This window comes from Euleptes europaea, chromosome 7, assembly GCF_029931775.1.
Source record: "Euleptes europaea isolate rEulEur1 chromosome 7, rEulEur1.hap1, whole genome shotgun sequence".
Lineage (NCBI taxonomy): Eukaryota > Metazoa > Chordata > Lepidosauria > Squamata > Sphaerodactylidae > Euleptes > Euleptes europaea.
In genome coordinates this window covers 90,195,299-90,218,138 of record NC_079318.1, presented here as the reverse complement: position 1 = coordinate 90,218,138, position 22,840 = coordinate 90,195,299, and the positions used below count along the sequence as shown (strand labels likewise).

General features: G+C 48.1%; 1 protein-coding gene across 2 annotated transcripts in view; it reads right to left on the bottom strand.

Moving 5' to 3' along the window:
- Positions 1 to 3,160: 3,160 nt before the first annotated feature.
- The window catches only part of USP21 (ubiquitin specific peptidase 21), a 92,764-nt gene continuing 73,084 nt past the window's right edge, over positions 3,161 to 22,840 (bottom strand). For both annotated transcript variants that reach the window (XM_056853868.1, XM_056853867.1), the window contains 10 exons: positions 22,393 to 22,516; positions 21,412 to 21,523; positions 19,408 to 19,545; positions 17,384 to 17,448; positions 15,780 to 15,883; positions 13,975 to 14,061; positions 13,026 to 13,104; positions 10,369 to 10,476; positions 9,216 to 9,330; positions 3,161 to 3,314 (listed from right to left, as the gene is read on the bottom strand). In XM_056853868.1, coding sequence (XP_056709846.1) covers positions 3,224 to 3,314; positions 9,216 to 9,330; positions 10,369 to 10,476; positions 13,026 to 13,104; positions 13,975 to 14,061; positions 15,780 to 15,883; positions 17,384 to 17,448; positions 19,408 to 19,545; positions 21,412 to 21,523; positions 22,393 to 22,516 — 1,023 coding nt within the window. In that variant the 3' untranslated portion in view covers positions 3,161 to 3,223. The remainder of the gene's footprint in view (positions 3,315 to 9,215; positions 9,331 to 10,368; positions 10,477 to 13,025; positions 13,105 to 13,974; positions 14,062 to 15,779; positions 15,884 to 17,383; positions 17,449 to 19,407; positions 19,546 to 21,411; positions 21,524 to 22,392; positions 22,517 to 22,840) is intronic.

The following is a 22,840-nucleotide window of genomic DNA, read 5'->3' as shown; positions in this document are numbered from 1 at the left end:
TTAGATATATAAAGGCTGTAACAAACAGCAGGACAAATTCAGAATACAAGACCAGAATGTTTGTGTGTATGTTTACTTTATTAAGACTACACAAAATATAAAACGGAGCAAGCTTTTGGCTTCCTCAGACTACTTCAGGAGGTTGGATATTCTGTCCAAAAAAATGGGGGGAGAGGAAAGATGTTTCAGGGTATGACCAAGAAGCCCCTAATCTAGAGTTGCCAACCTCCAGGTACCAGATGGAGATCTCCTGCTATTACCACTGATCTCCAGCCAATAGAGGTCAGATCACCTGATCAGTTCATATTTTCTCTATGGAGAAAATGGCCGCTTTGGCAATTGGACTCTATGGCATTGAAGTCCCTCCCCAAACCCCACCCACTTCAGGCCCCGCCCCAAAAACCTCCCGCTGGGGGCGAAGGGACCTGGCAACCCTAGATACAGGAAAAGCTAAACAAGGAAAGCAGAAGCTACAGAGAGAGCATTTTTTTTTTTTTGCCTCACTTCATTTCCCCCCTAATATCACAGGCTGATAAAAAGTTCTGGAGAGCTCAAAACCTGGCACATATCTTCGCATCATTTGGGTCAGTCATTACAAAGGATATTACACAGATCTTGGATTTTTCATTGGAATTAAGGTGGCTACTTAGAACTTCTTTGTGCCCCTGTATTCAAATTATCACAAATAAGCCACCTGATACCCCACAGGGAAGAGAACTTTTTATAAACACACCAGAGAGTTTCTGCAAAAAGAATTGGAGAAGAAACGAGAGGGATACACTTCCCACGGGTGGGTTTCCTTTATCCCATGTGAACAGAGATGTTAATTGGGCCCTGGTGAGAATTTCCCCAGCAACCAATATCAACAGTTTTATTTTTCAAACACACTTACCCAAGCCTTTTATCATCCTTCACGCCCACAGCAAAACAAAGCCGAAAGAATTGTTTTAAAGAGAGGAAGAATGTGAAGGTTTCCGGGTGACACGGAATTCTTGGCCAAACAAAACGGAAACTCAGTGTTTACTTATACTAAGTAATACACTTGGGGGTAAGAAGTACTACCCTAACTCAAAATTGGCAGGAAATTTCTATTACCAGTTGGATTGAGAGCTCCCATAAACTGGCGCACACTTAGGTCAATATACGTTCATTTCTAAGAAGTCTTGGAAGGGGATATTTGGACATTACTCATTCAAAACAGGGGCCTCGGTGGCATATCCTAGATTTGTCAAGGTACTTCCAAATTAGTGGCAGAGCTGAACTTTGGAGCATACATAGCACACTGTGTGTGTGTTAAGTGCCGTCAAGTCGCTTCCGACTCATGGCGACCCTATGAATGAAAGTCCTCCAAAATGTCCTATCTTTGACAGCCTTGCTCAAATCTTGCAAATTGAAGGCTGTGGCTTCCTTTATTGGGTCAATCCATCTCTTGTTGTGTCTTCCTCTTTTCCTGCTGCCCTCAACTTTTCCTAGCATGACTGTCTTTTCCAGTGACTCTTGTCGTCTCACGACGTGACCAAAATACATAGCACACTACAAGTAAAAAAAGACCAAAAATTAGATTTGGGTTTTTAAATTTCTAGTATCAAAACCGAGGGCACAGATCTTTTCTCAGAACAGAGGGCATCCTGCATAGCAACGGAAGTTTTACATGGGCTGGAATTTTGGATTACGGGGATTCCCCTACACTTTCAAAGGCTGCCCCCCTTAGAATCAGAGTTGGAAGGGACCACCAGGGTCATCTAGTCCAAACCCCTGCACAATGCAGGAAATTCACAAATACCACCCCCTCCCACACCCCCAGTGACCCCTACTCCATGCCCAGAAGATGGCCAAGGTGCCCTCCCTCTCATCATCTGCCTAAGGTCATAGAATCAGCATTGCTGACAGATGGCCATCTAACCTCTGCTTGAAAGGCTCCAGGGAAGAAGCTCTTATCACCTCCCGAGGAAGCCTGTTCCACTGAGGAACCGCTCTGTTAGAAAATTCTTCCTAATGTCTAGACGGAAACTCTTTTAATTTCAAACCGTTGGTTCTGGTCCGACCTTCTGGGGCAACGGAAAACAACTCGGCACCCCCCTCTCTATGACAGCCCTTCAAGTACTTGAAGATGGTTATCATATCACCTCTCTTCAGGCTAAACATACCCAGCTCCTTCAAACTTTTCTCATAGGACTTGGTCTCCAAACCCCTCACCATCTTTGTTGCCCTCCTCTGGACAAGAGGCAGGAATATTGATCTAAATCAGGGGTTCCCAACCTTTTTGAGCCTGCGGGCACATTTGGAATTCTGACACCACACGGTTGGTGCAGCAACAAAATGGCTACCACAAAGTGGCTACCGCAGGGATGCTCTAGGCTGATCCTGCATTGAGCAGGGGGTTGGACTAGATGGCCGTTGCGGCCCCTCCCAACCCTATGATTCTCCCATCACAAAGGAAAGGTACTTAGGATCTACTGAAGCATCCTTGAACTTTCCTGATCATAGGTCATTTTCCCCCTGGGGAGGAGAGAAAGCACACTGCACATGCTCAGAGGCACACCATTCAAGACATCAAAATTTTCAAGTTTATTGCCCCACCACAAGCGGTAACTCGACAGTGAACTCGACAGTTCAAAGATCCCATGCCCTGTCAATCAGAAATGAGAGAAATACTGGTGTTTTGGGTTTTTTTAGTAAATTTATTCACAAAAAAATCTCATCCTCTTCATTATTTTTTTTCTGTCATCACCTATGTACAAAGCCACCTTTATATACAAAGTAACAGAGTCGTTTAAAATCAGTAGTGGTCGGTGCCGCCTCCAACTGAGGGGGGAGAAGCAGGCGTTATTTCCCCGGGCGCAGAGGTTGAGGGGGGGCAGGGGGATGAACGGTTGGGACCAGGTCGGCCTGGTCTCTCCAGACACCCGTAACGGACCCCTGCCCGTTCCAAACACAGCTTGGTGGGCTGGCAACCACCCAATCCGGGCGCTCCCCTTCTCCACCCTGCTCCTTCCTCAAAAATACAACAGGAGGAAAAAAAATATGTATAGATAACGAGGTTACATATGTAGGAAGGGTGGACAAACCGGGTCAGTCTTAGAAATGAGTCGCACACAGTGTCGTTTGTTGTTAGGGTTTTTTTGTTGTTGTTGCTGCTTTTCGCTCTTTTTTAAAATAAAAGACCCGAGCACAGGACTCTGAGGCAAGAGGGCAGTGGGCCGGAGTGCTGGGTTCGATACTGTCACTGCTTCTTCCAGTGCACGTCGTCCAGCTCGTAGAACAGGACGTAACCCTCGCTCGACGGGACTTGGTTCTCGCTGATGGTAGACACTCTGCCGGGAAAAGAAGAAACGGGAGGGAAGGAGCGGTCAGGACGGAACGTCGGGAGCTAACCTGGCACCCAACCGGATCGAAGTTGTAGCCCACCAGCCTTACGTAAAAGCCTCCTTGACAAGGTTAGGAAGGTTCCCATGCGCCTGGCTTTCTATAAATTGTGCAAAGCTGAATTATTCAGGAGGGCTTTTGGGAAGAAATAGGACCATACTCAGAACATAAGAAGAAAAGCCCTGCTGGATCAGACCCAGGCCCACCAAGTCCAGCAGCCTGTTCACACAGTGGCCAACCAGGTGCCTCTAGGAAGCCCCCAAACAGGACGACTGCAGCAGCACCGTCCCGCCTGTGTTCCATCACACCTAATGCTCCTTTGATCCTGTAGAGAATAGGTATGCATCATGACTAGTATCCATTTTAACTAGTAGCCATGAATACCCCTCTCCTCCATGAACATGTCCATTCCCCTCTTAAAGCCTTCCAAGTTGGCAGCCATCACCACATCCTGGGGCATTGTTCAATTGTTCAGAAAGTTGCATTGGGAAAGGGACGAGGGATTATGGTCTATACTACCACACTGCTGCCTATCACTGCCTGGTAATGGCTCCCCAGGATCTCAGAGAGCAAAAGCACACTGTACTGGATCCCTTTGATTGTGGGATCCTGCATGGCGGGGGGAGGGTTGGGGTCACTGGGGATGTGGGGGGAGGTTGTTGTTAATTTCCTGCATTGTGCAGGGGGTTGGACTAGATGACCCTGGTGGTCCCTTTCAACTGTATGATTCTATGAACAAGAATTCAAAGAGTTTTGCAAAAATTGCGCACAAAATTTATGAAAAGTGAAACACAAAATTACAACGATGAGACAGGAATGCCGGCTGACAACATTTACCGACTCTAGGACATGAGCCCAGTTGTTTCTTATTGATGACCTATTTATATACTGATTCTGCTGGAAAATTTGGGTCTCAGTAGATATGGGCCGTACTGACTGAGGAAGAAACCGAAACGGGAACTATCAGCCGGCATTCCTGTCTTGTGGTTGTAATTTTGCTGGGTGACTTTGTTAAAAATTAAGACTTTGTTAAGAATTATCGCTTATTATGAACGCAGTTTTTGATGAGTGACCTGGTAAATAGTTTTCACACATCTGATACTGAGGTACTGATGAACTGTCTTGTCATATTGTGACACAAATTTAATTATTTTTTTGTATTTCACTTTTCATAAATTTTACACACAATTTTTTGTAAAACTCTTTGAATTCTTGTTGTTGACCTCTGGTACTGGGTACCTTTGCCTCTCTTGACATGTTCAGGTCTTCCTTTCCCCCTTTCCCCCAGGATCTTAGGCAGAGAAGGGCATTGCCCACTGCCTGCCTCTCATCATCCTTTTAACAGTGCATTGTATGTGTTTCAAGTGCCATCAAGTCACTTCCGACTCATGTAGACAAGCTGGAACGTGTCCAGAGGAGGGCAACAAAGATGGTGAGGGGTCTGGAGACCAAGTCCTATGAGGAAAGGTTGAAGGAGCTGGGTATGTTTAGCCTGAAGAGGAGAAGACTGAGAGGGGATACGATAACCATCTTCAAGTACTTGAAGGGCTGTCACGTAGAGGAAGGTGCCGAGTTGTTTTCTGTTGCCCCAGAAGGTCGGACCAGAACCAACGGGTTGAAATTAAATCAAACGAGTTTCTGTCTAGACATTAGGAAGAATCTTCCAACAGTTAGAGCGGTTCCTCGGTGGAATAGGCTTCCTCGGGGAGGTGGTGAGCTCTCCTTTCCTGGAGGTTTTTAAGCAGAGGCTAGATGGCCATCTGTCAGCAATGCTGATTCTTTGACCCTAGGCGGATCGTAAGAGGGAGGGCCTCTTGGCTATCTTCTGGGCATGGAGTAGGGGTCACTGGGGGTATTGGGCGGGGGGGGTAGTTGTGAATTTCCTGCAGAGGGTTGGGCAAGATGACTCTGGTGGTCCCTTCCAACTCTATGATTCTAGATATCAGCACTTTAAAATAAACAAATTTCTATATATTATTTAGTCTTTCTCCACCCAACCTTTGGGTACCCAGCTTTTGTTTTTAGGTTGGGTCTTTCTTTCCTTTTTGTTTGTTGACGCCCGGAAGCCAGGCTCATGCCCCATGGAGACCATGGCAACCCTTCCTGTAGGCCTGTTGTCCCGAGCTGTGGCTGCTAGTGTGCCTCGGGGCCTGCGGGTCGACGTTCTTGGCCCTGAGCCTGCAGACGGAGGCCAAGAAACAGCTCTTGGCTAAGCAGCTTATGCTTCTATATCTGGCCATGTGTTCTCTGTGGCAGGCTGGAGGGAAGCAAGCAAACCGAGCTATAGATGCGGCACCCTGACAGCAAACCACCCCCAAAGCCACCTGGTCTCCCCCAACTCAAGGCCGGGTGCCCTAAAAAGGTGGGGGTTCCAAAGCTGGATATTAATGTATAACTTTTAATGGGCTGTCAGATTGACTCTATAAAGGAAGCCACAGCCCTTGGTTTGCAAGACATGAGCAAGGCTGTTAACAGTGGGACGTTTTCGAGGACATGGATCCATAGGGTCGCCATGAATCATAGAGTTGGAAGGGACCACCAGGGTCATCTAGTCCAACCTCCTGCACAATGCAGGAAATTCACAACTACCTCCCCCACACACACCCGGTGACCCCTACTCCATGCCTAGAAGATGGCCAAGATGCCCTCCCTCTCATGAACTGCCTAAGGTCATAGAATCAGCATTGCTGACAGATGGCCATCTAGCCTCTGCTTAAAAACCTCCAGGAAAAGAGAGCTCACCACCTCCCCGAGGAAGCCTATTCCACTGAGGAACCGCTCTAACTGTTGGAAGATTCTTCCTAATGTCTCTTTTGATTTAATTTCAACCCGTTGGTTCTGGTCCGACCTTTTGGGGAAACTGAAAACAACTCGGCACCATCTATATCAAAAACATTAAAAGTCAGATTAAAAGAAAGCACAATGGCAACTAATACGGGTTGATAAACCACAACCAAACAAGTTTTGGCCCACGGCCTTCATCAGTGGTGTAATAAATACTCCTATGGAGAATTACAAAATTTGGTAAAGCTGAATTGAGATTAACTAGTTAACATGTCGTGGGCTAAGGCATTAATTGACCTGAGCATATGGTTTTCCTCTGGATCTATATGAGTAAAAGGCATTTCTTAAGAACTGATGCAGTAATGTGGGGTAAAGTTCATGCTAACTGAAAGCTGTTTTAAGATAACTGCATGGCTGCAAGGTTAAGACTTTTTAATGCTGCCCACTTGATAGCTGGGTCTGAAAAGTCGGCAAATGCTTATCCAGAGTGCTCTTCTAGGCAAAAAACTAGAAGGTCATCTCTGTGTGGAGGTTTTTTTGGTCTCTGCTCTGAGATACAGTGTAAAAAGAAGGAATTATGTCACTGTCCGATAAGCAGTATACCAGCTGTACACACTTTAAGCAGTACACCAGCTGGTGACCTTAGGAGCTTGGTGACTTAATGCCACATTAATACATAGTAGAGATTTCTCCACAGACCAGGTAGAAGTGGACCTATCAAAAAGTGACCAATTTGGACACAGGACAGAAGTTTTTAGCCTCCTCAGCTCAGATAACCACTGGTCTGAGAGAATATAAGGAAGCCTCAAACAGCCAGAAGGCAGGAGGGTTGGTAGAGGACAGCTGAATGCTGTCTGGCTGCTGGGCCTCCCCAAACATCCGCTAAGATGTAAAACTAGGAAAGCAGGGAGTTGATGGAAGTTGGCTGACACTGACTGACCTCACTCCCTATATCTGTCTCTTGCGTGAGACACAAGAAATGAGTTACAGAGAGGGCAGCAAGTCTGTCTGGCCATAACTCATTCTATTATTCCATATCTTGCGTGATATGGAACTATATCATTTCACAAGCTCTCTGTGAGGATGGGAAAGACTCTCCTTGAGAGCAATTCATTTCAAGATGACCTGCTAAGGCTGGACATCTGAAATGACTGCTGGCAGACGAATTATTTAAATGGTCTGACCTGGCTTTCCTTGAGAAACATGGAAGTTGTGAAACCCAAGTTACAGAACTGGTCTCTCCAGTTCCCAGAACCAGAAACAGGGAAAAAAGAGTCAGAGGTTCCCCCAACATAACAGGGGAAGCTTCTACACTCAGAATAAGAGGCCAGAGATGTTCCTGGGGGAGAAAAGGAGAATCTCTGTTCTCTATAACAAAGCTTAAGGCACATATAAAATGCTTACATAAAACATATACAAAATCTATCAGGCCTATTCATGGAGACTCTTAGTCCAGGAAACATATTCACTGAAATTGGCAAAGCCAGAGAATAACTGAGTCTTCCATACAAACACTAATACAGCCTTAAGCTTACACATAATGAATTATACATAATACATAAGCTCTGCATTGCTGACTGTTAAGAAATACACATACCATCAGCATGTATGAAGCATTCCTGATCTTAACAATGATCAGAAGTCCATAAACATAAATATAAAACATAAAAGCTTACTACATATAGCTATAACAACTGACTATAGTCTCAAATAGCTCTAACTTCAGCTCTATCAGATAAATAGACTTCAGAACAGTATTTCAATGAGCCTAAATTGGCATGAAATACTCAATGAGCTTTTGGACTATAATTCTCAAGTAAACTAAGAACTAGAGAATCAAAGATATGGTAAAGACATAGAAACATGGGAAAAGACTATGTCCTTACAGAAAAGGTTTGCAATATCTTAAATATCAGCTATGCATATGAGCTGGAGAGGTTTAGAAATAATATAAGGTTGTACTCAATTTACTATAACTTATAGTTTATATTTCAGGTACTCTGGATTAAGAAGCTCTTAACTATAACAGGGTCTTTTCCCCATTATATTTAACCATATCTTCTCTCCCATAATACTAACTATGTTTTTACAAGATTCTGTAACTGTAGTATTCTAAATGAATCTAGAGATACAAGTTAAAATCTCATAGAGAGAAATGCATTAAACGTTTAAGGTTAGAAAACCTTACATAGAGAAATTGCTTATAAAGATTGTATGAAACTGCTTGCATATATTAACATAACTGAACATGTAAAAGAATCATAATGTTTGTACTTTATGACATGTTTTGAGAGTGTGTAAATATTCACATGCATATATATATATTATGTGAAATAAATGTTATTTAAAGGAAGTCCCTTGTTCATAAATTTTCTGGCACTTCTCAATAGAAAGCCTACAGTCCTTGTAGGAATTATCATTGACTTCTGGCTGTGAGGTCTCGCTGAATAGATAGCTCCATTTCTCAGTAAGTGGTACATTCTAGGAGTGTAGACCCCTTAACGCCACAAGCGGTGACAAACATTTCTTATTCTTTTCAGACAACCCCAACATACATATCTGGGCTGTTGTAATTCTGTTATAATACTGTTATACATGTTGTATAATGTGTATGTGTGTATTGCAAGGGGTTTTATTATACCACTGATGAAGGCCAGGGGGGCGAAATGCGTTTGGTTTGTGGTTTAAGTTTATCAACCTATATTTAGTTGCCATTGTGCTTTCTTTTAATATGACTTTTAATGTTTTTAATATAGATATCAGCGCCTTAAAAGAAACACATTTCTATATATTATTTAGTCTTTCTCCACCCAACCTTTTGGGTACCCAGTACTTGGCTGGGAGACCATCAAGGAAGCCCAGCATTGCTATGCAGAGGAAAGCAACAGCAAACCACCTCTGATCATCTCTTGCCTTGAGAACCCGACGGAGTCGCCAGAAGCCTGCTGCGACTAGACGCTGCTTTCTGCCGCCACGTTTTCCTCAGCGCCGCCCTCCACCCTTTTCCCTCTGCACCTCCGAAACTGTGGCTTCCGCACAACCTCCCTAAGCGTTCCCTTGCTTACCTGGAATCGTTGTAAACCCGCCACCCGGACTGGTCCTTGCAGAAGGCTGTGTAATGGCCGTAGTGGACACTGCCGGAGTGATTGCAGAGGGCGTAGAGGTTGTACACGGGGGTGCCTGCCACGGAGGTGGAGAGAGGGGATTTAAAGAATACGCTGAAGTCGGACCATCCCTGCCTCGACAGCCCAAGGAAACTGCAGTAGCAGGGCCGGCCCAAGCTTGGGGCACCCCGATGGGGAGGCAGCAACGGATGTGGGGAAGGGCCGTAGCTCAGTGATAGAGCCTCTGCTTGGCATGCAGGAAGTCCCAAGGTTCAATCCTCATCATCTCCAGTTAAAGGGTCTAAGCAGGTAGGTGATGTGAAAGACCTCTGCCTGAGACCCTGGAGAGCCATGGGGAGGGACCATGCCTCAGTGGTAGAGAATCTGCTCGACATGCAGAAGGTCCCAGGTTCAGTCCCCGGCATCTCCAGTTAAAAGGACTAGGCAAGTAGGTGATGTGAAAAACCTCTCCCTGAGACCCTGGAGAGCCGCTGCCAGTCTGAGTAGACAATACTGACTTAGATGGACCAAGGGTCTGGTTCAGTATAAGGCAGCTTTGTGTGTTCAACTATCACCGCCAGCGTCACTGCTAACTGGGACCCATCCAAGGAAGAGCCCAGAGGAAGCATCTCTGCTGCCACCACCCATGATCCCCTCTCCAAATTGGGCTTGGGCCTGGCACAGAGGAGGGCACAGGACAGCTCAACAGCTTCAGTTTCCCTGCCCCTCTTGCCCAGTGTGGCAGGGATCGCCCCAGTCGTAGCAGGGATTGCCCCATGTCGGAAAACTTTATTACAGACATGCTGTCCATGATGTCTGTAATAGAGTTTTCTGACATGGCACGCTAACGGGGTATGTAACTTTGCATTTTTAATTACTGTATCCAGATCTGTTACAATCTGTTAGATTTTTTCATGTAATATGACTTTCATATATGCTATTGTGTTTTATACTTTTACATGAATTATCTCGAAGCCTTAACAATAAAAAGAATTCTAATACAATTCAAAGTTGTATCTGAGGTGGCAAGTTAAGCAAGATAACAGATCTTCTAGTGAGATATAAAATCTATAATCACTGCTTCACACACACACACACACCCCACATGACTCACCAGCTTTTTCACTGGCAAACTCCTTCAGGTTCAGCTGCTGGAGGGGGAAATCCACATACACGGAACATTTCTTGATGGAGTAGCGGGTGGTGGAGAAGCGGTTCAGATCTGGGGTGGTGGCAGTTAAGGAGCTGCTGGACAAGAGGCTGCTGGGGGCTACGAGGGAGGCCCTGGCTGGATATGAAGCAACTAAAGATCCCTGGGGCTATCGTCCTTTGTCACATTATGAGACAGCAGAAGCCACTGGAAAAGACAATAATGCTAGGGAAAGTCGAGGGCAGCAGAAAAAAAGGTAGACCCAACATGAGATGGGTTGACTCTATCAAGGAAGCCACAGTTTACAAGACCTGAGCGAGGCTGTTAACGATAGGACGTTTTGGAGATCTTTGATTCACAGCGTCGCCATGATTCGGAAGTGACTTGACGGCACTTAACACAGACACACGGATCAAGTCAGACCTGAATTCTACTAGAAGCTAGCTAGAATGACCAAACAAGAGTCACCAGAAAAGACAATAATGATAGGAAAAATTGAAGGTGGCAGGAAAAGAGGAAGACCCAACATGAGACTCTAGAAAGGCAGCCACGGCCCTCAGTTTGCAAGACCTGAGCAAGGCTGTTAACGATAGGACGCTTTGGAGGACATTAATTCATAGGATCACCATGAGTCGGAAGTGACTTGACAGCACGTAAAACACACACACATATCCCTGTCCTGGAGCCCACTAGACCTTGTTGTTCAAAATAATTCAAGAACAGAGAAGACAGATGGAAGATAAAATAGATATGGCTACTTCGAACAGACTAAACTATCGTATTTTGGTCCCATTATGAGAAGGCAAGAGTCATTAGAGAAGACAGTCATGCTAGGAAAAGTAGAGGGCAGCAGGAAAAGAGGAAGACCCAACAAGAGATGGACTGATTCAATAAAGGAAGCCACAGCCCTCAATTCGCAAGACCTGAGCAAGGCTTTCAAAGATTGGACATTTTGGAGGACATTGATTCATAGGGTCGCCATGAGTCGGAAGCGACTTGATGGCACTTAACACACACACACACACCATGAGAAGACAAGAGTCACTGGAAAAGACAATCATGCTAGGAAAAGTTGAAGGCAGCAGGAAAAGAGGAAGGCCCAACAAGAGATGGATCGACTCCATCAAGGAAGCCACGGCCCTCAATTTGCAAGACCTGAGCAAGACTGTCAAAGACAGGACATTTTAGAGGACATTGATTCATAGGGTCACCGTGAGTCGGAAGCGACTTGACGGCACTTAACACACACACACTTCGAACAAGTTACGGAAGAGTTAAAGCACATCAATGAAGAAATGGTTCAAGTATTTTTCCGTTTCTAAGCAAAAGGCTATTAGGGGGAGACTTTATTTTCGTCTCATTTATTATTTTTAAACTTAAAAAAAAACTACTCTGCAAGGTAGGTCATTATTATATTGCAGATTTTTCTTGTCTCAGACTGTGTAACACCCCCCCACCAGATAGTTTCAGGTGGATAGCTGTGCTGGTCTGCAGTAGAAAAACAAGATTGGAGTCTGGCAGCCCCTTGAAGAGAAACAGAATTTTCCAAGGGTCTAAGCTTTTGAGAGTCAAACCTTCGTTTGTCAGATACAAGACTTATTTATTTATTTGACTTATATCCCGCCCTCTGTCCCGGCCAAAGCCAGACTCAGCGCGGCTAACATCAACTGAAATATCAGAACAGAAAAAAATACAAGTTAACTTCAGTACAGATTAATACCAATAATTGCAGGGCTAAAACACAGGTGCTCAAATTCTTCGGCTCACAGGATCCCGGCCAGACTGGAAAATGCAGTCAGCGTCCTTTATTTAGATGGTCCAATAAGATAAAAATGAAGGGGGGAGGGAGGGAGGCCAGCAACGATAGAAACCGTTGCTGCCCTGAATCATAGGCCTGGCAGAACATTTTGGTCTTATAGGCCCTGCGACAGTTTTAGATCCAGCAGGGCCCTGGTCTCATCAGAGAGAGCGTCCCATCAGGCCAGGGCAAGGGCCGAAAAAGCCTTGGCCCTTGTTCAGGACAGCTGGACGCTTCTTGGGCAGTGGGTCACCACGGAAATTGGCATTAGACGATCACAGTGCTCTCTGGGGGTGTATCGGGAGAGGCGGCCTCAGAGTTACAATAGTCCCAGGCCATTTATGGCTTATCAGGAGAGGTGGCCCTGCAGATACGATAGTTATAGACCCTTTAAGGCTTATCAGGAGAGGTGGTCCCGTAGATACGATAGTCCCAGACCGTTTAAGGCTTATCGGGAGAGGCGGCCCAGCAGATACGATAGTCCCAGACCGTTTATGGCTTATTGGGAGAGGCGGCCCCGCGGATACGATAGTCCCAGACCGTTTAAGGCTTATCGGGCGAGGCGGTCCCGCAGATTCGATAGTCCCAGACCGTTTAAGGCTTTAAAGATGCATCTGATGAAGGGAGCTTTGACTCTTGAAAGCTTAGACCCAGGAAAAACTTTTGCTGGTCTTTAAGGTGCCACTGGACTCCCCTCGCCAACCAGAGTATACCCTTAATGGCACCTGAGTCAAACGTCTGGCTGTCACCCTTACTGACGCCAGAACACACACACCCGTTTCTTGCCCCACATATGGCCAGTGAGTACATGCAGAAAGGATACGTAGCACGAGGATGCGGGGAAAGCGCTGGATGGTCAGCTTCTTGGTGCTTCGGGTCCGTTGCCGGCATTTGTCGCACACCTGCCCCGATGGAGGCAAAGGGGAGGCCAGGTTAGCATTTGGCACAGCCTTTTGCAGAAGCATTTCCCAAGACCATGCCCTGCCCAATGGACCCCCTTCCTCCCCACTTCTGGCTTGCTTCTCCCCCTCCTCACATTCCTTTTAGCCAGCGTGGTGTAGTGGTTAAGAGTGGTGGTTTGTAGCCGTGGACTCCAATCTGGAGGACCGGGTTTGATTCCCCACTCCTCCACATGAGTGGCAGACGCTAATCTGGAGAACCAGGTTGGTTCCCACTCCTCCACGTGAAGCCTGCTGGGTGACCTTGGGCTAGTCATGGTTCTCTCTGAACTCTCTCAGCCTCACCTACCTCACAGGATGTCTTCTGGGGGGAGGGGAAGGGAGGGGAGATTGTAAGCCAGTTTGATTCTTCCTTAAGTGGTAGAAAAAGTCGGCATATAAAAACCAACCCTTCTTCGTCTTTTACTAAAAGGGCCCAGGCTAGCCCAATCTCGTCAGGTCTCAGAAGCTAAGCAGAGTCGGACCTGGTTCGTATTTGGATGGGACACCTCCAAGGAAGTCCAGGGTTGCTACACAGAGGCAGGCAATGGCAAACCACCTCTGAACGTCACTTGCCTTGAAAAACCTATGGGGTTGCCATATGTTGGCTGCGACGTGACGGCACTTTCCACCCCCACCCCGCTATATAAAATTCAACGGGAACTCAGATATCCACCATCAGGACAGCACAAACCGAGCTGAACTCAGAATGAGCTCTCGCGGTTTCTCCCACGGCTGGGGCCTGGGCCTCATGGCATGCAAAGAACACTGTTACAGGCAGCCACTTTGTTCCTTGCCGCTATCAGACTCCGGCCCGAGCGGCAGCAAGCTTACCGGCGCGTTTTCAGAATCCAACTCCTCCTCCTTGGTGAAGAGGCTGAAACAGTCGAGCAGGGAGACCTTCCCGCCGGTGAAGCCTTTCTGCGAAAGCAGAGCAAGGACACGTGAGGGAGTTAGTAGCAATATAATTTATTGCGGTCCTTGACCAGTATTACAAAGCTAAACTATCATTAAAACAACAATAGTTCTGTACAACAACAATAGCTGCATGAACATTTGAGCTAGTCAAATGGGTTTAAAACTCTGCATCAGCTTTAATATCGTTTCCCCGTGTCTTACATATCCCAGCGGAGGGGCTGTGGCTCAGCGGTAGAGCCTCTGCTTGGCATGCAGAAGGTCCCAGGTTCAATCCCCAGCATCTCCAGTTAAAGGGACCAGGCCAGTTAAGTGATGTGAAAGACCTCTGCCTGAGACCCTGGAGAGCCGCTGCTGGTCTGAGTAGACAATACTGACTTTGCTGGACCAAGGGTCTGACTCAGTATAAGGCAGCTTCATGTGTTCATGTGTTCAAGTCAGAATTTAGCTACTTGTCTGGATACCCAGTGGTTTCTATCAGACAACAGATATTCCAGTTTGGCCGCGTCAGATTCATCAAGAACTCCAACTAACATTGGCTGGAGATATTTTGATCTGGCCTCCCTGTAACATGGACATCTCAGAAGCATGTGCTCCGCAGCTTCCACTTCCCCCATCGAGCATAAACATAATCTTTCTGAGCATGGGATCTTTTTGAATCTCCCTACCAGCATGGCAGAAGGAAGCGCCGCACACCTTGCCCAGGTAAATGCTCTTCTGCTGTTGTTATAGAGGGAGTCGAAACCCCAGACGGCTGCGGTGAGGCCTCCCTGTCGCCCAGAACATATGCGGCCCGCCCGCCACTGCGCATGGCTTGTCCTTTGCCATACCTGCTCGGCCCCACACTGGAGGTGTGAGGGACATGCGAGCCCTGCCCCAGTATCACTGTGGTGAGGAATGCGCTTGCCTGGCCCAGGAAGGGAGGGACAAAGCCTGGCCTCACCCCACCCGTCATGATTGGGGCTGGCTGAGCAGGCTCTCCATCCCTCCTTTGGGGGTGGTGTCTTTTCCCAGGGCCATTTCCTCCTCCCCCATCTGCCTCTGGAGGCAACAGGCATCTTATTGCCAGTTGCTGGGGGGACAGCCTTTGGCCTCCGAGCCCCTGCTTCACGGGCCCTTCCAGGTTCACCTCGGAGAGAACCAGGCCGACCTCGGTGAAACATTGGTCTGATCCAGCCAGGCTGCCCTTATGATCTTACAACTCCAGGTGAAGCCAGTGTCCTACGTTAAGAGAGCTGATTATCCTGGAGCTTTCCTTTATTGTGTGGAAGGCCCACAGCTCAGCTGCTGCGCCCCTAATGGGTGTGCCTCAGACCCCCAGGCTCCACCCATGGCACGACTGGGGAAATGAACCACAGGTAGGAGGACCGGAAGGAGACCAATCCCTGCCCAAGACCACGGAAAGCCATTGCCAGCCTTTGTCGGAAGAACATGTGAAGTTGTCTTATACTGATTCATAGCCTCGGTCCATCAAGGTCAGGATTGTCTACTCTGACTGGCAGCAGCTCTCCAGACTCTCAAATGGGAGGTCTTTCACATCACCTACCTGCCTAGTCCCTTTAACTGGAGGTGCTGGGGACTGAACCTGAGACTTTCCGCATGCAAAGCAGAGGTGCTCCCACTGAGCCACAGCCTGCTTTGCCAGAAGAACTGACAGCTTGCTCTGGTACGAGGAGGCTTTGTAAGTCTCTTCTCGACCTGTGCTGCTCCATCGCTGAGCCTACCTTTGGGATGGGCAAGGAGAGGTCACAGAAGACCTCAAAGGTGGTGGACCGATAGCCGCACGCTTGACACTTCAGGCAGCTCTTCAACTGGCCGACAAAGAGATCTGGCGGGGAGAGGGAGGGGACACTGTTAGTCTACAACCACGGCCCCATTTTGGGGGTTGGCATCCTTAAGACAGGAGATAAAAATTAAGGCCAAGGCCAATGGGGCAAAATAAAGTCAAAATATATTTTACTACTCGGTCAAAATTGAAAATCTCATAGTCTTGTGGTGATTTTCCAAAAGAGAGTACAAGTTCAGTGTAAGTAAGTAAGTAAGTAAGTTTATTGATACTGTCTGTTTGACCAGCCAAAAGTTATGCATAAAATTAACTGACTTAATAAAATTGCAAAATTACTATAAATTACAAAATTAGATATAAGTCTAATGCTATTTAAAATGTAAGATTTTAACCCAAATCACAAGAATTAACTTAGCATCTTAATATTTCTAAAAATATAGCAAAGTTAAGTATTTTTTTCCATTCTATTTTCCCGAGTTTTGATTGGATTGGAACAGAATTTGGCGGTTGGGAGCGAAATGTGTGGAGTTTCACCCATCAGCAGCCTCTTAGTCAGGAATTCTACTGGCTTATTGGGGAATTCACTGATCAGGGAAGTAATGAATTTGATACGGGCCTCATGATAGAATGAACAGCTGAACAATACATGCTCGGTGGTTTAGATGCCTCCTGACCTGCAGAGGCATAGCCTTTCTGATCTTGGCGTCCTCTTATATTTTCCTTCTAGGACAGCCGAAGGCAGGGCATGACATCTGGCTAGAGTGTAGGCCTTCCTATAGTTAATAATTTCCAAATGGGAGTACAAGTGCCTACTGATCTTGCACTCTTTTAGGAAAATCACCACAAGTTGAGAGCCCCAGCCATGCCCCCCACCCACCCACCCCGGGTATGCTGCTGCTGGCCTGGAGCACCTCCCTTTGCCGCTCCACTGTGGGAAGATGGGTCTGGGATCCCTGCACTGCTTTAACATGCTACAAACAGCCGTGGAAATAATTTGATCAACAGGAGGGGCAGGAATCTCTCTGAGAGGCAGTGTGGGGTAGTGGTCAAGAGCAGCAGACTCTAATCTGGAGAATTAGATTCCCCACTCTTCCACATGAAGCCTGCTGGATGACCTCGGTCCGGTCACAGTGCTCTCAGAACGCTCTCAGCCCACGCGGAGGCAGGAAAGGGCAGACCCCCTCCAAATGTCTCTTGCCTTGAAAACCCTACAGGCAATGTCAAACCTCTGAACATTTCGGAGAATCGGGTTAGTCTCCCGACTCCTCCACATGAAGCCTGCTGGGTGTCCTCGGGCAAGTCACAGTTCTCTCAGAACTCCCCCAGCCCACGCGGAGGCAGGCAAGGGCAAACCACCTCCGAACAACTCTTGCCTTGAAGCCCTACGGGGTCATTGTAAATTGTGACCTGATGGCAATTTCCACCACCACCAGGAATCTCTCCAACCAAAGAAGGGAAGCAGGAAGGGCTGCCAGAGGTCTGGGCAGGGCTCACCGAGATGGATCGCAAAAGTCTTCCCTTGGAAGGCCCGGGGCCGCTCACCTACTATCTTGCTGTCTTCCTTCTCCAGGTAGCGCTTCCACATCTGGTTTGCCTGTTCATCGTCACTGGGGAAAATAAGAGGAACGTCACGGTCACATCGAGGTGTACATGAAGTAAGGTTGCAGAATATGTTTGATCGTAGGGGCGTGGCGGGACCTTTCTGTTAGGGACAAGACTAACCTACCCCACAGGGTCATTGTGAAGATAAAATTGAGAAAAGGAGAAAGATATAAGCTGCTTTAGATTGTAGAATATATTTGATTGTGGGGGCCACGGTGGGACCTTTCTGTTAGCGACAAGACTAAAATACCTCACAGGGTTGTTGTGAGGATAAAATGGAGAAAAGGAGAAGGATGGAAGCTTCTTGGGGCTGTGGCTCAGTGGGTAGAGCCTCTGCTTGGCATGCAGAAGGTCCCAGGTTCAATCCTCGGCATCTCCAGTTAATAGGGACCAGGCAAGTAGGTGATGTGAAAGACCGCTGCCTGAAACCTAGAGAGGCATGGGGAGGGGCTGTGGCTCAGTGGCAGAGCATCTGCTTGGCACGCAGAAGGTCCCAGGTTCAATCCCCAGCATCTCCAGTTAATAGGGACTAGGCAGGTAGGTGATGTGAGAGACCCCTGCCTGAGACCCCGGAGAGTCGCTGCCGGTCTCAGTGGACAATACTGACTTTGATGGACCAAGGGTCTGATTCAGTATAAGGCAGCTTCATGTGTTCATGTATTCTCATGGGCATATCATGGAGCACTGGAACAATAACGCCGTGGCTCAGCAGTAGAGCCTCTGCTTGGCATGCAGAAGGTCCCAGGTTCAATCCCCGGTATCTCCAGTTAATAGGGACCAGGCAAGTAGGTGATGTGAAAGACCCTCTGCCTAAGACCCTGGAGAGCTGCTGCCGGTCTGAGTAGACAATACTGACTGATTAGACAATACCCACCCATTTCCTAAAAACAATTGGCAGGCGCCAAGACAGTGTCAGTGGGCACCGTGTTGGGGACCCCTGCTCTAGGTGGTCTTGGGAAAGCTACTCCCCTCACAGCCTCAGTCACCCCTTCCGATCCACAATACGTTGCCAGTGTGAAAAATCAGATTTAAGAGTGCTAGACCAGGAAATGGGACCCGAGTTAGATTCAAACTGGAGATGTCCAGATACGTAGCTCGGCCATTTGCTACACCGCCCGTCAATCTCCTTTTGGAAGGGCCCTTGACTCAGTGGCAGAGGCACCTGCTTTGTGAGCAGAAGGCTCTGCCTCCAAGGTTAGTCCTTGCTTTCCCTAGCATGCTTGAGCGCCAATGGACTAAAAAGCATGAAGGGAGAAGAGCAGACTCATATGCTGGGCAAGGGGAGGGGCCGTGGCTCAGTGGTACAGCCTCTGCTTGGCATGCAGAAGGTCCCAGTTTCAATCCCTGGCATCTCCAGTTAAAGGGACCAGGCAAGTAGGTGATGTGAAAGACCTCTGCCTGAGACCCTGGAGAGCCGCCGCCAGTCTGAGTAGACAATACTGACTTTGATGGACCAAGGGTCTGAGTCAGTGTAAGGCAGCTTCATGTGTGTTCAGGGCTCAGGGGTTTGAAGAGCCACAGGAAGAGTGTACAGGCCTTGATAAAGCAATGGACTCCTTGCTCCGCAGCATTGGAATGACAACACTCACCAACTTTACTGAGTTTTTGTAAAGACCGTTATGAAAACAGCTCTTTAGACACTCAAGTTCCCTGCTCTGGCTGGCTAGCTCTGCCTCCTGTGGCAGGCTTGGTGTAGTGTTTAAGAGCGGTGGACTCTAATATGGATTCGATTCTCCACTCCTCCACATGAAGCCTGCTGGGTGACCGTGGGCTAGTCACACTTCTCTCTGAACTCTCTCAGCCCCACCTACCTCACAAGGAGTCTGTTGTGGGGAGAGGAAGGGAAGGTGATTGTAAGCCACTTTGAGACTCCTTAAAAGGTAGAGAAAATCGGCACATAAAAACCAGCTCTTCTTCTTCTCTCCAACTCATAGGAAAGCACCCACCCAGTGGGCGCTGCTCACCTCAACGTGTTCATGTCCTCCAGCACCGAGGTCCGCTTGGTGTCCGAGAGAATGCTGGGAGTTCTGCGACCCTTCCTATTAATCTCCACGTGCAACCGATCCATGAGGAATTTCAAAAACTCTTGAGCGTCTTGCTGGCTGAAGAAGGGGGAGAATAAACGCATTTCTTAAAAGGTGCTGGGCAACAGAAGACTGTTCAAGCTTTATTTCTTCTAAGTAAAGGGTTCTGGGAGTAACCACAGGTGCAGATTTCCTACCAGACTTGGGGCCGGATACCCCAGATCTGTTCCCCTGCCAGTGCCTCCCCCTCCCCAAAGAGCTTTCCCCTGCCACAAAATGCCTGAGGTCAATAGAAGACATTATCTGTAGTGGAAGAGATCGGCAGAACCCCGCCCTCCTCCCCCACCCCAGCCTTAGAAGAAGAAGAGTAGGTTTTTATATGCTAACTTTCTCTACCACTTAAGGGAGAATCAAACCAGCTTACAATCACCTTCCCTTCCCCTCCCCACAACAGACACCCCGTGAGGTAGGTGGGGCTGAGAAAGTGTGATTTGCCCAAGGTCACACGGCTGGCTTCATGTGGAGGAGTGGGGAAACAAACCCGGTTCTCCAGATCAGACTCCACCACTCCAAACCACCGCTCTTTACCACTACACCACGCTGGCAGACAGGGAAAGAAAAATCTAAAGATGGAGCTGCTGTTTCTTCTGAAGACAGACAAAAACACGAGCACAGCTCGATCCAAGTCCAGTAGCGCCTTCGAGACCAACAAGATTTTTGGGGGTATGATGTTTCGATAGTCAAAGCGCCCTTTGCCAGATATCTGATGAAGGGAGCTTGGACCCTCAAAAGCTCATGCCCTAAAAATCTTGTTGGTCTGGAAGGAGCTACTGGACTCGAATCCTGCTCTTCTAAGGCAGACCAACATGGCTACCCCCCTGACACTAAACATGTGAAGAGTACAAGCTCAGTCCTGCAGCCCACAGCTCATTCTGCAGCTCGCCCAGATTCTCCATGGCCAGCTGCGAGAAGTGTACACAGGGGTCGAGATAACGTTTGTACAAACAATCAAGATTGACACAATGCGGACCTGTAACCCAAGTGGGAATTTCCCACAATACACCTTGACAGACCTATTAAACAGGAAGGGGGGGAAGGAGCCATCGTGTCTGGATGCAGCTCTGGCTGACAGGCCCCCTTGGTCCTCTTTCCAAACATCATCAATTGGAGGGGGGGGAAGCAGCCAGACACCCCTTCGTCGTGCCTGGATCCAACTGTGACCTTCCATCCTGTTAGCTTCCAGTTGACCTCCATGAGCCCATTGAAGGGAGGGCAAGAATCCCGCCCTAAAAAAATATCTGCACTGTTCCCAGATTCTTAGATAGGGACCACCCCCCGCCCAAGCATCCTTGACTCACAGCTTAGAATCACAGAGTTGGAAGGGACCACCAGGGTCATCTAGCCCAACCTCCTGCACAATGCAGGAAATCCACAACTACCTCCCCCCCCCCACACCCCCAGTGACTCCTACTCCATGCCCAGAAGATGGCCAAGATGCCCTCTCCCTCTCACGGTCTGCCTAAGCTCATAGAATCAGCATTGCTGACAGATGGCCATCTAGCCTCTGTTTAAAAACCTCCAGGGAAGGAGCGCTTACCACCTCCCAGGGAAGCCTGTTCCACCGAGGAACCGCTCTAACGGTTAGAAAATTCTTCCTAATGTCTAGACGGAAACTCTTTTGATGTAATTTCAACCCGTTGGTTCTGGTCCGACCTTCTGGGGCAACAGAAAACAACTCGGCTTTTAAGAACTGACACTCAATTTTGACATTTCAGTCAAAGGAAGTGCAAGTATGCAGGCGACCCCCTCAATGGTAGATTGGCAGTTCTTATTTTGAGCTTTTGACCTTAAAAACAAACAAACTTAATTGACGCAGGGGGGTTCTTCATGTGAAGGAACAGCCACGGAGGAACGAAGAGGGCCGAGAAAGGCAGCTTCCCTCACCTGTATCCTGTGAAGGATGGCACGTATTTCTGAAAGACGGCTTTGAAGCGTCCGGGGTTGGTGGCCTCCGTGGAATCTGGGTGCCACAAGGCAGCCATGACGTCTGCAAACGCTGGGGGACGAGGAGCCACCGAGAAACAAGAAGACCCCCCGGTTAGTCTTCCCTCCTCTGCCGCATGTATACAAACATTTAAATCTGCAAAACCCGCTTAATTTGCAGTCTTTAGTTTGTTCTCGTTGTAGTGAGGCTGTTTGCTTACTATTCCTACTTTTTAAAAAAATGAGGAGCTGAGGTTGGGAGTTAAATGCGATAAATTTTGCCACTGCCACTGTAGCCTTGGGGTCCCTATCACTTAATAAAAGAGGCATTATATCAGACATAGAGGCGTTGGATTTATGCATTAAAAGAGGAGATATCGTGCTCTAAGGTCCTCATAGAAACAACATTCCAAGAGCACATGAGCGAATGAGTCGATGGAGCCAGAAGAGCATGGACGAGTCCTTTCAGAGCATGGTAAATTCAAAATTCTGCCGTGCATCACCATAGAAGGATTAGGTTAACCAATATCAACACAGCATCAAAACTGGGCATCAGTGCTGTCCTGCGCGGGCTTACAATGCTCCGTCCCCACGCTGCTCCACCCTGGCTGCCGCCACCCTCACAGCAAATCCCCGGCTGTGAGCCTGGGCTCCTTTGCAGCATGCCTGCCAACCGACAGCAGGAGAGCGCAGCCTACAAAAAAACCCCACGGGGGAGCGAGGGACAAGATGGAGGCGGGACCGGGCCCGCTCGAGACCAGGTGCTTAGGTAACGGCGGCGGCCGAAGGACTGCCGATTAAGGTCCTTCGGAGAGGGATTTAGATCCCCGGCTCGCTGTGGGGATCTCATTGGCTGGAGTGAGATCAGGCGGCAATCTGGTTACGTAACCCGCTGCTACACCTGCTGGAAAAGAGCTCTCGCTTCGGAGCTGCTCTCTTTACCTTCGGTCAGCTCCTGCTGGGACCGCAGGGCGCTGGGCTGCTCCTGCCGGAATTCCCGCCGCAGACAGTAATCCCGCAACGGCTTGGTGCTGCTCAGGCACTGGAGCACTGCGTTCATGAAGCACTGCAGGGGGGGGGAGACAAAGAGGGAAGGCGCATCAGGGCATTGCTGTAGCCACAATCTTCTCATAGAATCATAAAGTTGGAAGGGACCACCAGGGTCATTAGTCCAACCCTCTGCACAATGCAGGAAACTCACAACTACCTCCCCCCCACACACACCCAGTGACCCCTACTCCATGCCCAGAAGATGGCCAAGGTGCCCTCCCTCTCATCATCTGCCTAAGGTCACAGAATCAGCATTGCTGACAGGTGGCCATCTAGCCTCTGCTTAAAAACCTCCAGGGAAGGAGAGCTCACCACCTCCCGAGGAAGCCTGTTCCACAGA